Source organism: Lissotriton helveticus, chromosome 6 (genome assembly GCF_964261635.1).
Source record: "Lissotriton helveticus chromosome 6, aLisHel1.1, whole genome shotgun sequence".
Classification (NCBI taxonomy): domain Eukaryota; kingdom Metazoa; phylum Chordata; class Amphibia; order Caudata; family Salamandridae; genus Lissotriton; species Lissotriton helveticus.
Genome location: NC_136067.1, coordinates 712815936 through 712835793, shown reverse-complemented (window position 1 = coordinate 712835793; position 19858 = coordinate 712815936). Strand labels below are relative to the sequence as shown.

The 19858-nt window shown below is 47.2% G+C and overlaps 1 protein-coding gene across 2 annotated transcripts in view; it reads right to left on the bottom strand.

The window, feature by feature from the left end:
• LOC144761502 (trypsin I-P1-like) overlaps nt 1–19858 on the bottom strand; it is a 52017-nt gene that overhangs the window by 18784 nt on the left and 13375 nt on the right. For both annotated transcript variants that reach the window (XM_078646832.1, XM_078646831.1), the window contains exons 3-4: nt 11970–12226; nt 3118–3254 (exon numbers count right to left, since the gene is read on the bottom strand). In XM_078646832.1, coding sequence (XP_078502958.1) covers nt 3118–3254; nt 11970–12226 — 394 coding nt within the window. The remainder of the gene's footprint in view (nt 1–3117; nt 3255–11969; nt 12227–19858) is intronic.

Here is a 19858-nt window from a genome sequence, read left to right as displayed (position 1 = left end):
CCCGATGGGCCATCTCACAGGATGAGAGGGAGGAGCTGGGCACATCCTCACTTACACCTGAGATAGGATGTGTCCTGTCTACACAGAAAGGGCTGCATACCCCCCTGTAGTGAATCTGGAGTCAGAGTAGGAAGGGAGGATCTTTGTGCACTTCGAAGGCATGTCTTTGAAGTCTTCTCCACTTCAGAGGCACAACTGGGTATAAGTGCTTGACCTCAGATACCACCACTTCAGTTGACTTCTGGACCTGTGAAGACTTTGCCAGGAAGGACTGCTGTGCTGCTGAAAAGACTTCCACTCAGCTGGATTGCTGTTTTGCTGAACTACTGCCTGCTATGCTGGCCTGCAGCCCTCTTGCCTAGTTGTGAAAAACTGGACAGGCATAACTTGAACCCAGAGTGACTCCAAGGTGTAGTTAGCTAGCCTCCTGATTTGAAGTCTTTGAGATAAAAGACTTCCAACCAACCTGCTCTGCACCCGGACTCTGCCATCTGTGAATCTACCCTGCCAAGTGATTCCATCCCAGTCCTGGACCTTGGAAGAGGGCCTATGGGTGCTTTACCAGTGGAACCAATGCATCCTCTGCTGAGCAGTGCATCCCCGAGTAGAATTGGCACAACTCCTCATCTGAGATGTGCATATTCTAGCAGAACCAATGCATCACCGCTGTTCCATGGATTGGACCCGTCACAAAAGACTTACATTGCTGCTGCATCCCTCATCTTGTGACTAATACATCGGTTACAGAACCACCATTATGTGATGCTTTTCCCAGCTCAAGCACCTCGCATCTCTCAATAACAGCAGCCTCGACGATGATGCCGAACCTCTGCATAGCTTCACCACTTATCAGAACTGAAACATCGTCTCCACTGCTCTTCACATCCTTGACACCGGCTTTTGATTCGCAAGCCCTGTTGACAGGATCTTTGACAATGATGCAGCTAGACCTTGCATCGCAGCCTCGTTGCACCTCAGAACTAACGCATTGATTGTCTGCTTCACACATCTTCGGCACGGATTCATTCAAATGCTCCACAACCAGGATTTACGGTACTTTTGTTCAGCAGGCCTAACTGGGTCCCTATGGACAGCCTGCGTTCCATCGTGGTTGGCTTGCACTTTTGTCTTTGTCCTGGTCAAATCGGACAGATATCCCAGAGTTGGCGCTTTCTGTTTGTAAGCGCTATTTTACAGTTTATTTTATTCTTTAAAAATTCATAACTCAAGTTCTACTTATTGGGTTTTGGTCGTTTTGGTCTTGTATTTATGAAATGAAGCTCTATTTATCCAACCTGGTGTGGAATCTTTTTGTGTGGTGTGTTCATTGTTTTCCTGTTTGAAATGTTGCACAAATACTTTACACTGCCTGTAAAGTTAAGCCTGAATGCTATGTGCCAAGCTACTGGAGGGTGAGCACAGGTTAATTTAGGGTTTGCTTGCCTCTTACCCTGACTAGGATTGTGGTTGCTGCTTGACCAGGGCTCATCGCCCAGTCAACCAACAACCACTTTTTAACAGCCCTAATCAAGTTGAAACTGCACATAGCTTGTTAATGTTCCAATTCAGGGAGGACCTGGCCTGGCAGTTTGGGCTTGCCATTGGCATTGGAGCAGGGTCAAGACGTATTTTCATATGGCTAGGTCCAAACCGGGGTGACATGGTATGCAAAATAACAAAGGACTGGAAAGCAGGCCAGAGTAATTACCAATGGCTGAGATTAATTCAAGCATTCCATCGAATCTGTTTTTGTATACTTCAGTATTACTTCTTATCATGCCAACCAATGTGCTAATTAGTTCTCACTCCAAAGAATTTTCAAAACTTGGGAGGTCTGCACATATGTGATTGTGTTTCCCTTCTGCCTACTCTGTTGTCAGTGTTTTGCAGGCTGAAGAAGGAACAGCTGTGTTCTCTGTTGGGTCCAATCAGAGGCCAGCTCACTAATTCGTGAACTGGTCTCTGATTAGTTGGCAATTAGTTGGTCTCGCATGTAAAGCACCAGCAGTGCCAGCTACAAAATCAAAATCAGCCCTGTCAAAAATGTTCAAACCTGCACCTCTCCCTTCCTCGCTTCCTTCTATCTCTCTCTCTTTCTCTCCCTTTGTCTGTCCAAACATCCATTCTCTATCTCTCTTCTTCTTTCTCTCTTCTAAAAACAAAAAAATACTAGTCCCCTATCAACCTACCCATTATTTTGATTCATTGCCACTCTCAGGAACTGTGAGATTTACTGAAAACGAGAATGTGGCCTACTGCTAGTGTTTCAGGCCCTTGATTCAATGACAGAGAGAGCTTCTAACCTGCTGGCAGTGTCTTAAGGCTCAGTTTTAATGGTATGTTCCAACTTATCAGTGGCAGCTCGCAGAGGGAGTGCTGCCGGGCGGTGGGACGGGGCACGGGAGGGGCAGGGTGGGGGGTAGTGGACTCGAATATACGACGGAACGGAGTAAACTAAGTAAATAAATAAATAAAACGTTTTACCTTGCGCTCACTGCATAGCCGAGTTGGGGTGTGCCCAGTGTAATTAAGGGTGTGGCTTTAAACACTTACGCTAAAAATCTGTGCAGAGCATAGTGTGCAGCTCGACTGGTATTTTGCTGCTTCTGTCCATTCATCCAGATATGTAATACAGCAAGTAGCATTACACCTACAGATGAGCAACACCTATGACTTTGTTCTACATAACATTAAAAATAGTTCGCCTCTTGTAGGCGAGGTTGTGGCTAAAGCTGACGCTACCAAGTTTCGAGCCTCAGATAGCAGGTTCGATCCTGATACCCCCTCAACATCGTGTGATTCAAAAAATTAACGTTCCTTCTGAAATGTAACTGGTGCTCATGTTTGCTTTATATAAAATTGAAAAACTAGTCACTTTGAAGTTACATCAAAAGCAGTGACGGGTGCTACTATTGCAGCGTTCCTTTTTATTTTCCCCCACCCCGAGGGTAAAAATGGTAAGCCCGATAGAGACCTGTTTCGGCACCTGCTTTTAAGAACTGCCGGTGCTGAGCACCGGCAAGACCCGGCCCACTTAAAGCACTGGGGCAGGGTAAAGATGGGCCAACAAATGAAGCACCGACTGCAGCTAAGAGCAGGAGCACTTGTCATTCTTACGTAGCAAGTGCTCTGCCCTCCGCGCATGAATCCGGCGCACATCATGTTGTCGGTGTAGACCGCTGGATAGGCCTGCTGACACTGTCCACTGGCGATGATAGGCACATTCAGGCACTGGAGATTATCCGCATTCTGAACTGGAATGAGAAGACACAATGATCCTATTATTTCTTTTTCCTGGAGCAATAGAGTTATACGTGAACACACAGGAGAATGAATGAAAGAAATATATATTTCAGCATTGGCTAGAGTGCATTTGTAATTATGTTCACAAACATCAGAGCGAGGGCTGATGAAATGCATCTGCCATTAGGGTTACCCATGTATGATTGCAAAACATCATTTTAATGAATGGTGCTTCAAGAATTGGAAAGGTTTGTTCAGTTACCTTTTAGATGGCCTGAAGAAAGGGTGACTTCTCCAAGTAGCCAGAGCGCCACCCTATGCAGGATATTGTATTTGAAAGGTGCCAATCAGAACTTAAAAAGGGCCCCAAATAGAAGGAAAACCCCGTGAAGTGAAAACAAAAAAACACTCTTGGCAAACTTATTGGAGAACAGTCCAGCAAACGGTCTAGTTACAACAATCAGAACTCAGGAACGAAAATTAGGTGAAGAATGCAATGAATTAAAAGGGAACAATTATCTTACAACATGTCCTTTCCTTAAAAGTGCCTCATTATATCTGGTCAACAGGAACTCGCATCGCTGGAAAAAGTCTTTATTTATTCATGCGATCTGATCCTCTAACAACATCCTTTGGACTGGACACCATCTTGGAAATGGTCCATTATAAGGCTTGACCATGCCATCTTCCTGCAAATCATGGGGGCAGATTTATGTTGGGAATGCGCCACGTTTGCGTCACGCAACTGCGGCGTAAACGTGGCGCATCCCTACGACCCATTTACAACGTGACGCATCTAGGCAGATGCGTCACGTTGTAAAGCCCTGCGCCACTTGTGGGCGTTCTGGCGCAGGGTGGGCGTTCCGGGGCAGGTGCGCCTCGCAAAAGTGGCTGAGTAAAATCTATAAGATTTCCCTCAGTCACTTTCAGGCCAATGCTGCGTCAAAACCCTGCGCCTGCTTGAAGCAGGCGTAGGTCTTGACGCAGCATTGTAAAGATGGGGCACCCCGAGCCTTGCTGGAGCTGCGCCACGCTTGCGACTCAACTCCAGCAATGCGCCACCTTTACCGCACAGATGCGTCACGCATCTGTGCCGATTTTGCCCCATGGTGCGTCGCATTGTAAATGCGGCGCACCATGGGTGGCGGAGCAGCGTCGCAATAAAACTAGCGCATCCCTGGGGATGCGCCCTGTTATCATAAATCTGCCCCCATGGTGTTTACCTTGGAAACAAAAAAAAAAGTCCAAGTTCGACCTCTTTCTCCCAGTGCCGCATTCCTTGACCCTGCTGCTGTGATTCACCCCTTGCACCCTGAACAGGTGGTGTAACCCACTTCTGGGTGGTTATGAGCATGATGACAACAGGGTGGTTTTGGCAGTGTGGGTGCTCAGCCACATGCTGTGCGCGGTAACTCAGAGCACGCCACCTTATAACATGAGCAATGTGTTTTCCTCTGCTGCGCATGCGCGGTCCCTGTTAAGCGTCCAACTCTCTTCTTGCCAGGTTGGAATGCTTTTACTAATCTGAGCTCCTGGGGGCACATTTCATGCCCTTGTTCTTTTGCCCTCTATCCTACTCCAGACCGATAGCAACCATCTGCAAATTACACCCGGTCCTGCTCCAGTAGCAAAAGCCCTACCAGAATTAACTAGCTAGCTCTACTGACCCGGCAAATCAGGCAGGACTGTGGCTACTGGAAATCTTAAAATGGTTTGTTCTTGGTAGGCTTTATCGATGAAGTGCATTTTGAGTCCAGTAGCTTACTGAGCATAGAACCCACCCTATATTAACGTGAGCTCATCTCCCACTTCCCTTCCTTCCTTCTTGCTCTTTTGACCACGAAATTTGTCTGAAGGCAATTGCGAAAGTTTCCTCCAGACTTCCCATAGAGCACGTATATGCCTGGTGTCATGTAGGCCTCAGCTCCACAGGGCATTGTGAGATGTGGGAAATTCTGCCCATGCCCGGCATCCTCTCTGAGATGAGAAATTCTGCTCCACCGGGTTGGGTTTTCATGCTCTGAACTCAAGAGCTGACGGGCAAGAGCTGGACATGTAAGCAGGAGCCATCACCAGCAAAGAGCAGGGCGCCCTCCCACTGACCCACACAGATCCTGCCGCAGTGTTTCTTCAGTGTGGAGCCTCGAGCTGTCTATTTCATAAAGGCGTTCAAACCTCTGCAAGCTCAACTCAGGTTTCCCATCCTTCTGACTTCAGCAAACTGAGTGCCATTAAAGTGGCCACTTGTAACACCTATTTCGCATCTCTCGGTAAACGCAAATGTGCGGTGCAAAATGGTATTTGGAAAGTAGTTATTTAGATTTGGCTCCAGGGCCCCGATTAATTACAGATTTGTGCTAGGGCAGAGGCGCAAAGCCAATCAAAGTCTTGCCAGGGTATTAGCTTTCCAGCACAAATGCCACTTGGCTCTGGAAATGTCCCCGTTTCTCAGTGCAAATAGCGCTTTGCTTCAATTTGTGGGAAGGGACCATTGCTGGAGTGTAAATTCAATTGGACGGATTAATTCAAACATCCATAGATTTTTACACAAAACCCAACGAGATAGGCAAACGGGGTTTTGCATACAAAAATAATGTCTCTTTGAAGCAAGCATTAAAAAAGGGACATTTTTCAAGCACGCCTCACATTGCATGCGGTCTGTAGTTTACAGCACACATCCACTGCGTGAGCTGCACTAATACTTTATCTAGGCTTAGGAATCTGTACTTGAATGGTATGCTTCCAGTACAAATCATATGCTAGACAACACACATAGACCTCTGCTCCTTGTTGCACGGTTGCACATCATGCAAAGACCTTTTCAATGCATCAGTGCAGGGAATGTACGTAGCAGCGGGCCATTTTAAATAAATATGTCTCTGTGTTGCCCCGATTACTTATTGGTAATCTTCATTACTCCGAGTTAGTCTTCTTCGCCACATGACTAACAAAGTGAGCTTCAGCTACACACCAGAACCCTCCAAAGCAAAAAAAAAGTCAGCCTCCTAGGCCTCCCATCCCTTCCCAAAATGGCTGACCCATTACACTCCATGACCACTATAAGAGACGGGCCAGCCCAACCCCAAAGCCTGAAACTATCAAGCCCAAACATGAAGTGGATAGCCAGACAGGGAGGGAGGGATGGGAACTCATGTGGCAAGGAAGAATAACTCGGAGTAATGAAGATTACCAGTAAGTAATTGGGGCATTACCTTCTCGTTAGTCTTCCTCGCCACATGACTAACAAAGTGAGCACATACCAAAGCCAAGCGGCTTCATGGAAACTCACAAGAAACCAACAGCCCAGAATGGGACGCCCACCAAAGAAGGCAAACCCAACAGACCAGTACGAGTGGAAGGACCACCCAGGAGAGGGGCAACCATGAGCAGGAGGAACCAGCCCGGGACCGAAAGACACCGGGAAGGCGAAAACCCGGACCACAGAGACACGAAGTGCCACTAGAAAATCCGCCCCAAGCAAAAGCCGAGGGCGGACAGAGAAAGGCATGGAAGCAGACTGCAGGGAGACAAAAGCAACAGAAAACAGGGCCCAGAAAAGAAAAAAGCAAGCCGGACCAAACACCCCAGGACTGCCAAACAGACAGTCAAAAGTGAGAGGGGAGCAAAAGTCCAGAGAGAGGAACTTAACGAACAGAGGGCATCCCCACCACAGCGACCCAACAAAAAAGCCACAGCAGAAAGAGAGACGCAGTCCAACACAGCAACACCGCAAGGTTGATCACCACCCGCGAGCAAGCCGAAACCCCCAGAGGAATGGGGCAGCGGAACCAGATGCAATGAAACAGACTGGCAAGAGCCGCAAGAACGGAAGGGGTTGCAGAAAAGAAACAGGTGGGGGAAACACCCCAGTCACACAAAGGACCCCCAGGAAGGGACCCCAAGGAGAAAACCCAGGCACAAAGCAAAATCGACCCAGGAAGGCGCCGGAAACGACACTGAGGAGACTCGGCCACCAAGGGAACCCAACCGGCCAACAGCAAAAAGCAGAAAACCCACAGGGCCGCCCACATCGGAAGGAAGGGAAATGTAGCACGGCAGCCAGAGTCTGCCCCGCACAGGGACCTGTCCCAGGACCATACCACAAGAAGGAAGCGACCTGCCGAGGAGAGCACCCATGTGGCCATACAGTCAGCCAGCCAACAACCATGCTCTGCCCAGCCTAACAACAAAGAACCGACTGGTACAGGAGCGCTCAGGGAGAAAAAGCCACAGGCAGAAACACACCAAAGGCGAGAAGGACAGAAGGGCAGGGCGAAAACGAGCCCGAGCCATGTTCAGACTCCCAGGGAGCCACCAGAACCAACAGGCCCCGGTACCCCCAAACCAGGGACAAAAAACGAGGATACAATCCACACGGGAAGCGCAGGGCCCCACCAGGAAGATGAGAACCGGAAGTCCCAGCACCCCCGGACACCCAACAGCACTGCTAGAGACAAAAACCATTAAGGGAAAGAGAAAGCAGGGGCAGGAAACAAAACCCGCGCCCACATAGGCATAACATGGACCAATGAGCAACAGGACCCAAGACAACCGCAGCAGCAGACGCCAATGGAGATGCACCCAGGTGAGCACCACCAACAGGACAAAAGCCCTGGCCAGGCCAAACAAGCCCATAACCCCTGGAAGAAAAAGGATCCCAGGAAAGCCGGGATCCCGGACTAGAAGGCTGAAGAGGCAACACCTGGGACCCAAAAGGAAGCAGACAGCACCAGGAGCCAGAGAACCCAGGAGAACACCCATCCAGACACGAGAGAGGCCCGACCCACAATCCACTGAACAAGAGCCGATGAGAACATGAGTCTTCAGGGTGGAACGCCCGGAACCAAAAACGACCCAGACAAGGACAGCACCAATGTGCCCAAAAAGCTAACAGGGGCGAATCCTATAAACACCCCGAAGCACGAGGCAGGGGAAAAACCCATCAGAATGGCAATAAATAAGCCCCAGCAAGGCAGGGGAAACCCCCAGAGAAGCCAAGGAACGGCAAACAGAAGCCAGACTGGAAAACAGCCCTCAGGGAAACCCACGGACCCAGTACAGATCGGGAACCCAAGCATGCCCCCCAGGAAGGCCAATGTCGCCAACACTCCCAAGGAAGGGCCAGTGGCACCGAGACCAACAGGAAGGGGAGGATCTGCAAAGGACAGACAGGAGTGTAACACCGCCAGTCAACAAGACCCAAAACACGTCCCGAGGAAGTACCCTACCAAGGCAGACAACCCCAACCAGAGCAACTGGGGGGCCAAACGAAACCTGACGAACAGGACCCGCCATAGAAGGACCAACAAGACTGCCAAAAGTGACCCCGTAATAAAAAGGTTAGAACGCACACCCCACCAGAGGCGGGCGCCGACCCCCGGTCCGACCAAGCAGGCACCACCCAAAGAAAGCAGAGCAACCAAAGAGCCACAGCACTATGGACTCCTGTCCATAGTGAGGGACAGGGGAGTCCAATAAATGACAACTGGAGCGGGCAGGCAGAGGGTAGTAGCCAAGGAACTGTGCCATCCAGGACAAGAGGAGAGGCAACAGAAGGACCACAACAAAACTCCTACCTCCAGGAAGCGAGGAGAAGCATGGCGACAGCAGGAAGCCATCAGGATCGGGGTGCAGGAGCCACCCGCCAAGACAGAAAGCCCGCCAGGAGCAGAAACAGCCTGCAAGAAAACACCAGGCGACCATCAATGCAGTCCATAGACGGACAGACAGGCACCAACCGCAGCCCGCCTGTATCAGACACGCCTCAGTCCACAGCCCCTGGAAACCCCTGAATGATGTCCACCAAGGAACTGACCGGGACAGCACAACAACAGTGGGAACTGGAGTCCACAGGACAAAAGGGCCGCAGGCCCAAAGCCCGGAAGGGATGAAGGAGACAGGGACAACACAGCAAACAATGAAGCTGAGGCCCTGCAACACCACACCACCTGCGCTGAATAACAGAACGTGTCAATGTCACCCAGTCAATCAGAGAACCCCACGAAAAAGCAGGTAGAACAACCCAATGGGACCCGCGGAGGCCAACATAGAAGAAAACCAGAGTGAGAAAGCACCTGGAAGGCCCCAATGCAGGGGCATGCAGAGCATGGAAGGGCATACGAATGACTCCTCGATGCTGGATCCAAGGAAACAGAAACTGCATCATCAAAACAGATAGACATGACCAGCAGGGAATAGGACAAAATTGCAACCATATTGCAACCATAGCAGTATGTGGAGGACTAATCGCCAAATACGGAAACCGCTCCTTCGCCCTGCGCCATGAAGCAGGCCTGTTACCACCAGAAAATAAGGAGGAAGCCAATAACCAAGCGAATACAGTACCCCCAGATCCGTACCTGCGGCAAAAACAGGACAGCAGGAGAAGAGCCAAGCCGAAGCGAGAACTCCCAACAGGCCACGGACACATACACCAGGGAGACAGTTACGGAGTATAAGTGAGCTGCCCAGATTTACAGGATGTTGAGCGCCCTAGCTGAGACATGAACCAGGAGCCTCAGCACCGAGGTCGGCCGCGCAAGCAGGAAGGACACAACCCCTATCCTGAGAATAGTGAAGCGCATATGCGCGTGAGTAAGACACCACACCAAAAGCATACACAATGGAAAACCTTGTATCGAAGGTGACCGTACTACCACGCACAAAGAAAGGCAAAGAAAAAAAACCTCAGTAAGACCCACATGAAGGACCAGAGTCACAGTAGGACACATGTCAGGCCACACGGTGCACGCCGGTGAGAAACGGGAAATAATGCCGCTCCGCACTGGAGCAAGCCCAGCAGAGGAAATGGTAGAAGTGAGTGGCCCCGTCTGAACACACGCATGCATGGACCGGGGGGGGCCCTGTGCGGAAAATTGAGGCATGGCAGAGGCAGGAGGAAGCAGAAAGCCTTAAATGTAAACAAGCACAGCTTGTACTGGTTTAGCCCTAGGGCGTACTAGAATCTGAGGGCAGAATTCAGAAGCTCCAGTTTGAGATTTGGGACATACCGTCCGGTTTAACCAGTGCTAAGTGTCCTTGCTATCCGAGCCCACCAGCCGTCCGCCCAAGGATCAGAGCCGACAGTGCGTCCACACCCGAAACCAGCACCGGGACAGAAACCCAGCTCGAGAGAAAATAGCAGCGCGGGAAACGGGACGAGGCCAGACCCGCCCCCGGAGGATGGACCATAACGCTGCCAAAAGGGGCACACCGCCTCCAAGGAAGACTCACAGGAGAGGCGCGGGGAGGAAGTCAGTGAAAAGCAGGTAAGCCAGAGGGGCTCCGGGGAGCTAGAAGTCACAGCCTACAGGAGCCACCCACATCCAAGTAGAGAGACCCCCACGCTGCAAAGACTGCAAGAGCCACGCAGCACTTCCGCTGCCCACTGCAACGCCCCGAAGGGCAGGCGGGAGGCGAGAGCAGCATTGCGGGGTATTGTACTCATCACCTTTCCAGAGCGAGTCAGAGACCCCAACAATTAGCCCACAATGACTCCACAGTGAGGTATAATACAGCCGCCGCCTGCTGCCATGCAGTAAGGGCTGGCAGTGCTAGCAGGAAAACTGAAACCACGTAGAACCGCCGCCACCCACAGGAGTGTTTCGAAGGGAAGACGGGCAGCGAGCCGGTGTGAACTCGCGGCAAGTGGAACATGCAACCATCTGAGTGGTTAAAGGTTCCACAGCCAGCACCCAACACATGGAGCATATCCCAACGGCTGATCACTCACCTGGTAGGAAAAAAAGAAAGCCGAGTCACCGACCGCCACGAGGGGCAGGCGGGCGGCGAGACAAAGTGCAGGGAATGAAACACTCACAGCCGCCGACTGCTGTAGCGACATGAAAAGCAGTTGGGAGGTGACAAAACTGGGCAGAGAGTAAAGGGACAAACAAAAACACAGCGGAGGCACGAAAGGGAGCCGGCCTCCATTCCAAACCGTACTCCGGCCATCCCCCCTGGGAAACCCAAGGCCCCCTGGGGCAGAGCCTAACCGGCTTCATACAGAACACACCGGGGGAAGGGGGAAAAAGAGAGTCCAAGATCCTAGGGTCCGCTAGAGCAGGACCTCCAACTCGAGACCCACGTACCAGTTACAGCAGGCACCACTTACCTGACGCATCTAGAGAGACGTGCGCAGAACTAAAAAAACAGGCTTTGGGGTTGGGCCGGCCCGCCTCTTATATTAGCCATGGAGTGTAATGGGTCGGCCATATTGGGAAGGGATGGGATGCTGACTTTTTTTTGCTTTGGAGGGTTCTGGTGTGGAGCTGAAGCTCACTTTGTTAGTCATGTGGCGAGGAAGACTAACAAAGAGGTAATGTTTTCAGTCTCTTAAGCAAAACACAGCGCAGCAACTTTATTGCTTCTCTTAAAAAAGAACAAAAAAACCTGAACCAAATCTGCTGAAGGTTTGCCCGGGCACCCTTCACAAGACAACGCAAACTATGGCATCTGTTTACTTACTGTTGGGCAGCACTACTTTGCTTTGCTTTGTGTGGGCATTAGTAAACTTTTGCAAATGTTGGCATTGGACTTAAAGAAACTTTATAATAAAAGGACTATGCAGGTAGACAGGACGATAAGCAGAAATACATATTGAAGCACAAAGGTTATATGTACTGATGACGAAATACAACACATACTTTGTGCACCTCTTCACATACTTGCCACCATACAAAAAAGTTTCAGTTTTACAGCCAGTTTCCATCTATTGGACATTTTACCGTCGGGTATTGTGTCGCCCCATCCAGACACAGTGCACCAGGTGCCGGCGGCCACACAGCTGGTCGGCAGCGGAATCGGTTGGGCATACTGGTTGTACTGTGCCGGCTGAGCTAGCTTGATCAGCATGATGTCGTTATCCAGAGTTTCAGGATTGTAATTCGGATGCTGGATTTGCTTCACAGCAGCTATGTCTTGTTCCGTGAAATCAAACTCAGATAGGACTTGCTCACCAAGGCGGGCCACCATGGTGCCGGGTCTAGCAAAGAAAAATGTTGATACAAATCAGAAAGAGAGGGATAGATAATCAGCATGGAGAAAATACACTGTGGAGTAAAAGGAAATAAACAAGGCAGTAGAGAATGACAATATATATGGAGGTAGAAACATTCTGAGGGGAGGGCAAGATTGTTGGATGAAAAAGCAGGAAAAATCAATGTTAAACAACAGTGTCAGAAGAAGGAATATATTTGAATATTTTAGTATGTAAGTAGGGTTAGCTCACATATACCAGAACTATAAAAACAAGAAAGGAAAAGGCCGACTGTGGGTGGTTGTTCTCTCCTGCTGTGTATGAACTTTAAACATAGTTGCAAAATGGGCTTTAAAAGTCTGCAAGAGGCACAATAAAATGACAGTAAAATGCCAAATTATCTTCATGGCATAATTTCCTTCACAGAGCTCATTAGATGCAGAATGCAGCACGCATAGAAAAAGGAAGTAACACGAGGAAGATGACGGCCGTGTGAGCAGCCTCGTTTGGCTCAGCTCATTTCTAGCTCCACTGGACCTGTGTGAGATAGAGATTGAAGGGCTCCGGCAGGATGATCAAGTGCTGCATTGGGTATATGGAGACGCTGCTCCAGTCACGCTCAGCCTGCAGTGGGAGTACCTGAAGGGCGGTGACGTGGGGAGGGGGAGGGGCAGGGTGGGGGGTAGTAATGTATGGATTACTGAGCTTCCCAGGTAAGTAAACATTTAAATAAATAAAATGAATTTCGTTGAGTGCACTGCATCCCCAAATGCGATGCAGTGCACGCACGAAATTCGTTTTATTTAGTTAAATGTTTACTTACCTGTAAAACTCCGTAATCCATACATTACTACCCCTCACCCTGCCCCTCCCCCTCCCCACGTCACTGCCCTGCATACTGATGCATACACCAGACCAAAAGGCATCCTTCTAAAATTGAATGCACCCTTGAGCGTATGTGTCTACTCAAATTATTCCTTCCTTGAGCCATTTCTTACTGAAGTGTATGCATGCATCAGTTTTTCAGCACATAATGACCAGAGTTTTGAAGGCCATAAGTGGTGTACGTTGTTACCAAGATAATGTTTTGGTCTTCGGTAGTACCAAGGAAGAACACAATACCAAAGTGCGCCTAGTTTTACGGAGTTTAATAGGAGCAAGATTGATGATAAAGAAGGAGAAGTGCCAATTTGAGATGTCAGAAGTCAGTTATAAATGCTAGGGCATTTGCTATCAGGTGAGGTTGTTAAACCCAAACAAGAGTTGGTAGACACCATCATAAAATTACAAGAATCAGAATCAAAAGAAGAAATTAGTTTATTTTTGGGTATGATAGAACACTACGTAGTGTTTGTTATATGAGTTTCACTTAGGTAGAGGATGGATGAGGTGTTCAGTAATAAACTTACACTTAAGGTTACAGTTGTTGTGTCCTGGAGAGCGTCTTTCTTGTATTTCACAACTTTCACAGTTGTTTTCCCTGGGTGTGCAGTTCATTATTTGTTTTTTTGTGTCCCTCACTGACAGGTTTACATGGACAGAATAAAAGGACATCACATTGTCCACCCTAAATAGGGCGGGTGGTTGAATGCTCTTTCTCTGATAGCCCCTACTCTATCAGGCTATCAGAGGAAGTTTTCTGTTGGTGAAAAGAACGAAGAGCGGCTCCGTCAATTGAAAGCTGTTGGCCCTCCTATATTACCAACCCTTAATAGGGTAGGTGGACCATCTGTTTGGCGAACAGCATACTCAATCATGTTTGCAGCAGAGTATCCTTTTCGCCAAACTCTAAATCACCCCCTTATGTATCTGTTAAAGAGACTAATGCCATAAAAGGCTTTACTAATCATACAGGGCCAGATGTAGGTATCCAAATACCGGTCGGTAATGGCCGAAAATACAGATTTTCGGCCGTTACCGACCGGTATTTGGATACTGAGATGTAGGGCATGAAAAAATACAGATTCGGTAATTTTACCGAATCGGTAAAATTACCGATTCGGTAAAATTACCGAATCTGTATTTTTTCATGCCCTACTTCTCAGTATCCAAATACCGGTCGGTAACGGCCGAAAATCTGTATTTTCGGCCGTTACCGACCGGTATTTGGATACTGAGATGTAGGGCATGAAAAAATACAGATTTAGTAATTTTACCGAATCGGTAATTTTACCGATTCGGTAAATTTACAGAATCTGTATTTTGAAATGTAGGTAGCACTGTAAACAGTGCCACAGGGCTTTAAGGATTCGTTATTTACCACCAACTACAAGTTGGTGGTAAATAATGAAAACCTTGCAAAAAGCATTTTTTTTGCTTTTCCAACAGTGCCATGTTGCAGACATACATGCCCTTAGGGCATGTATATCTGCAACATGTGCACCCATACACAATTGAGGGGTGCAACAGGGTGTCAAAGTGACACCCTGCCACCCTTCAATGTTTCCCCCTTTTACCGAATCGGTAAATACCGATTCGGTAATTGGCATTCATTCCTAAGGGCCTCCAGGCCCATAGGAATGAATGGCAATTACCGAATCGGTAGATACCGATTCAGTAATTACCGAATCTTAACGATTCGGTAATTTTTCACCTACATACCATTTTCCGAGTTAAAATACCGAATTGGTATGATTCGGTATTTTAGAGTCGGTAAAATGGAATTACCTACATCTGGCCCACAGTGCCTTAAATTGAAGAAGTCTTAAGTGTACAGCACTCATCGAACCATCTAATCTTTTCTAATGAAAAAGACCTTGCTTCATGAATATTATGCAACTTCTGTGAATGTCTTTACAAGTTTTGCTTTAATAAAGACTACCAGCTTATAGCATCATGTGACTAGAAATGCATTTAACTGAAACAATGACTGTTCAGAGAAGCATATAGGAAGTCTTTGGGATGATAAACCTGCATGTTCGGCATATATTGGACAACAATAATAACAAAACCTGGCAATCTAGCAACAGCGTCGTTTAGTTGCTAATATTATTATCAGCAGTTCTGAAGTTTTTTAACTTGTGGGCAGCCTACCCCTGACACACAGCTATAGTCTGCTGGATGGTGTTATTCACCATAACTGAGTGAAAGTTTTACAAGAAAATCCCCAGTTATGCACCATTTTTCAGACAAAATTCAGAATAGGCAATAATTATTGCACCTGATAAATTCTGAGCACCTCAGTGTAGGATTTTTATCAGGTGCAATACTTATCGCATTTGACACTATAGCACTCGTTGTCTACTCAAATTATTCCTTCCTTGAGCCATTTCTTACTGAAATGAGTGAAGGTGCCACCTTCCCCTCTTGGCACTTTCGTTCAAATCGTCTTTGTTATTGTCCTCCAGAATAATCAACTCTTTACTACATAAAGCATACTTCAACCCCCTGAAACTCCTGTTTTCCAAGCCTGTAAAACGATTTTCTGATGTAAACCTAAATAGGGATGAGGGGGAAATGAGTACTGGTCAAAGGAAGGAAGAATTAGAGCAGTAAAGATTACCTGCAAATAATCAACACAATATCTCCTTATTTCTTTCCTCATCCCATCCTTACTAAAATGAGGATGAAACATCATGCCTTCATCAGGATCTGTACACTCTAAAAGAGGATAACACACAGAGAAACAGAAGCGCATCTACCAACTATTTAAACGTTATCATTACTCCTAAAAAAAAGAAAATATAATGGCTGCCCCTTGTAATAAACAGCCAACTCTTCATATAGCAAATGATTTTGACAAAATATGTGAACAAAAAGATAACCCATTCCCCTGAATTAAATTCATCTATTACTAGAAATGAATGTGGAAGGGAAAGACCATGTGGCCACTCTGCAAATATCAGCAATGGATACACCGGCCCACACTGCCAACGATGCTGTCATTTCTTTAGCTGGGTGAGTCTCATATGAACCCTTCCTGATTTCTGTTAGTCGGGTCTCATTTAGAGTTTGGCAGGGATGTAAAGTCAATTCACCTCCTTTAGAGTCAGGTGGAACTATGGCAATGGCGGAGACCACTCCATCTCCACCGCTAACAAACACCTCTGACAACCCAACTGAGTAAGGGCCATCATAGATATGGCGGTGTCTACTCACGCCCTATTCAGAGTGGGAAAATAAATGGCAAGTTTTCACTATCTGTCACTGCCAGGAAAAACCTGGTGGTAAGGGCAGTAAAAACTGCAAAATGACCACCACGCATTGGGAGAAAAGTCCTATGGCGAGGTGGCCATTGCTTTTTAAATTTTCCAAACCAAAATCCCTCCTTGGACTTTCTTTGTGAAAATAAAAATAATGTTTAAAGTTTGATAAATTGTTCCATCATGTTTACTGACCTCTCCGTCAAATTTTCAATGCATTTACAGGAACCTCCATGACGGTGGGTCCCAGGAATGCAAGAAATGTCCACTGGGCTGTTGGACATAACTAAATGTGGGTGACAGCACCCTCACCATGATGGGATCATGGGAGTGAAGAATTCTGCTGGCCACGGCAATGGTACTACTCTGTCCACCAAAGACTAAATCAGACCCTTAATCCAGCTACTCAAAGTGGCTTTAGATAATTTATATCCCCTTTTGGCATTGCCAAAGTAAACAAATAAGTTGTTTGTTGAAATAAATCTTAACTATTATGACCACATCTACTGGATGTGACCTTGAGTCTGTTTCATGTACAGGATTCAGACAATAAACTGGCAGTACCACCTCCTAGTCTCTATGCAAGTGTGAATTAACTGTAGGACTAAAATTATCGAAGATACTGGCTAAAAAAATCCAACCTCTGATGCTCCTTCTTGTGCTCCCAGACCAGTCCGGGTTTATTCCTGAGCGTTCCACCTCCCATAATTTGTGCACCATCTTTGCTATGTTCCACGTTCTTAATCCTGAGTTGCCAGCAGCTGCGATCATGCTTGACGCAGCCAAAGCGTTTGACTCCATAGAATGGAGTTACATGTTGCGCATATTACACAGAATGGGATTCCCTCCTGTCTGGGCGAGATGGATACAGATCTAATACACAGACGTGTCGGCGAAGGTGCGAGTGGGTGGACTCACCTTGGAACCTTTTAATATCGAACGCGGCACCAGACAAGGGTATAATTTGTCCCCCCTTCTCTTTGCCCTAGCTTTAGAACCGTTGATTTGTAAATTGCGCCAATGCCATAGAGAAGCTGTTCTCAATTTCAATCACCGACCTGTTGGTATTTCCATGTATGCGGACGACATGGTCCTGTTTATCCGTGTTCCTCAACAAAATCTGTCCCCAGTCATCCACGAATATATCAGATTTGGCCTATTTTCCGGACTCAAGATCAACTGGGGGAAATCGGTTATTATCCCTTTGACGTTAGTCACGACTCCGCCCCAGCTGGAATTCCCATTAGTATGGACCAAGGACCTGGTTAAAAATCTCGGTGTCTGGGTGATCAAAGAAAATGATGGCCCAGCCTACAGCACTTTAGTACAACAAGTGGATAGGTGGTCACATCTCTCGCTGTCACTGGCTGACCGCATCGCAGTAATAAAAATGGTCATCCTTCCATGTTTTTTATATCTTTTTTGCAATATCCAAATCAAACTCACCAAACAATTTTTAAAACAGTGCAAATTCAACTCTTGAGATTGGTATGGGGTGACAAACAGCCCAGAATTAGCTGGCGTACACTAACGCTCTGCTATGACCAAGGGGGTTTTGCGGCTCCCGACTTCTATGTGTACTATCTCTGCGCGCAGGCCCAATACGCTTATTATTGGTTCCGGACACACGATTTTATACCACACATTGCGGTAGAAGACGGAGATGCACACCACATACCACTAGCGAGCGTCCTCACATACACTCACAGACACACGCCAAGACTTGAAATTAACACCATTGACACTACTATTGCAGCCTGGCAGGCGATTGACAAACGCGCACACAAACTTCCTTTATATGCAACTGTCCTGCCCCTGACTGGTCATGCGGCCTTACACGTCACTCAGGAACAAGGGCCCATAAAAACTTTAAAGGAGGCTGGCATCACGCATATGAGCGACCTCTTTCCTGGGGGTAGGTACATCACAGGGGACGATCTGGAATACATTCAAAATCCTACTCTTCCAATACTCCTGTTACCGCCTGAAACGTGCACTCAAGGATCATTCTCCCGACTTCCCTCCTGAGCTCACTATACTTCAATCACTTCAATTACTATTAATAGCCTCAATCAGGAAAAAACGTATTACCAAATTATATAAGGCAGTGCAAGAGGAGACTGTGGTAGGCCAGATAACAGTCTGGGGCATTGGAACACTATATTGAATCCCCAGATCTCTCTGAAACATTGGGAACAGATTTGCATGTTAACAGGTTGCCTCACGCCTAATGGCAATCTGTGTATCATTCACTTTAAATGTATCTATCAAATGTATCATACCCTTGTTGAATTGTATAAAATGGGCCTCAAAGACTCTGATCAATGTAAGCGCTGTGGGCAATCCAACGCTCATTTTATCCACCTTGCGTGGCAGTGTGCACTTGTGTTTAAATATTGGGAAGGTGTGGCTGCACGCATACACTCTATGACAGAAATTGCTCTACAATGCACACCTCTGGAGTGCCTTCTTGGCTATGTCCCCCAGCTGAAGTCTACTTTGGGAAGGTTTGTTGGAGTGGCCCTCCTGCTCGCCAAAAGGCGGATTATGTTCACTTGGGAAAGTAAATATGCTGCGAAAATTGATGAATGGATTAAAGATCTAGTGTACTGCCGTGAACAATTGGAATTGCATGCCGAGGAACTGCCTGTAACATCCAGACCTAAAGATATTTGGGCACCGCTAAGAGAATATTTACTACTCCAGACTCATAATGAAACTGATAGGCTATCCGTAATATTGTGTTATTATATCACTCGGAATGCATGTAATGCTTCGTCAAGGTGGGACCGTTATCTCGCATGTATTGTAACATCTGATCACAAAATGTACCTTTAATGCTTTTGTTACTATTGCTCTAGTTCACACTGCTTGATATGGCAGTGCGTTTGTATGGTACTGAGAAACTTCAATAAACTTTAGGACCCAAATCTGGATCCCTCCTCCGAACATTGCATCCCAGAAAAGTCTAAAGTAAGGGTAGGGATAGAAAAAATGCTCTCAATGAGAGGGGCCTTGAAACAACCCAACTCTGGGGAAGATCGGAAGGAGGATGTAACTTCTTCAAGAATTCAAAGCCCTTGAAGAAGCTGTGGACAAATTCCTCCAAGGTGACATAAACTCTTAATAACTGACCATTGTAACCTTAAGATGGCCACTGGAAAAATGATAGAATATTTTCAGGAGAACAGTTCACAGGAGAAAACAGAGACCATCTTCTAAAGAAAGACCAGTAATGATTGTACAACCTTCTAGTGGACTCCCTCCTCAATACTTTAATATAAAGAGATATCAGCAAGGACAGCCCTAGATTTAGAAGTCCTGACAGTTCAACCTCCACATTGATAGCTTCATTTGACGGTAGGTGGTTAATGGAAGAAGACATTGATGTAGAGGGAAGGAAACCAGGGAAATACTCTGTGCCTCAGCTACGGATGTGACATGCAACAGAGAAAACAATTCTCTCCTCGGGCAGAGGGGTACAACTAGAATCACT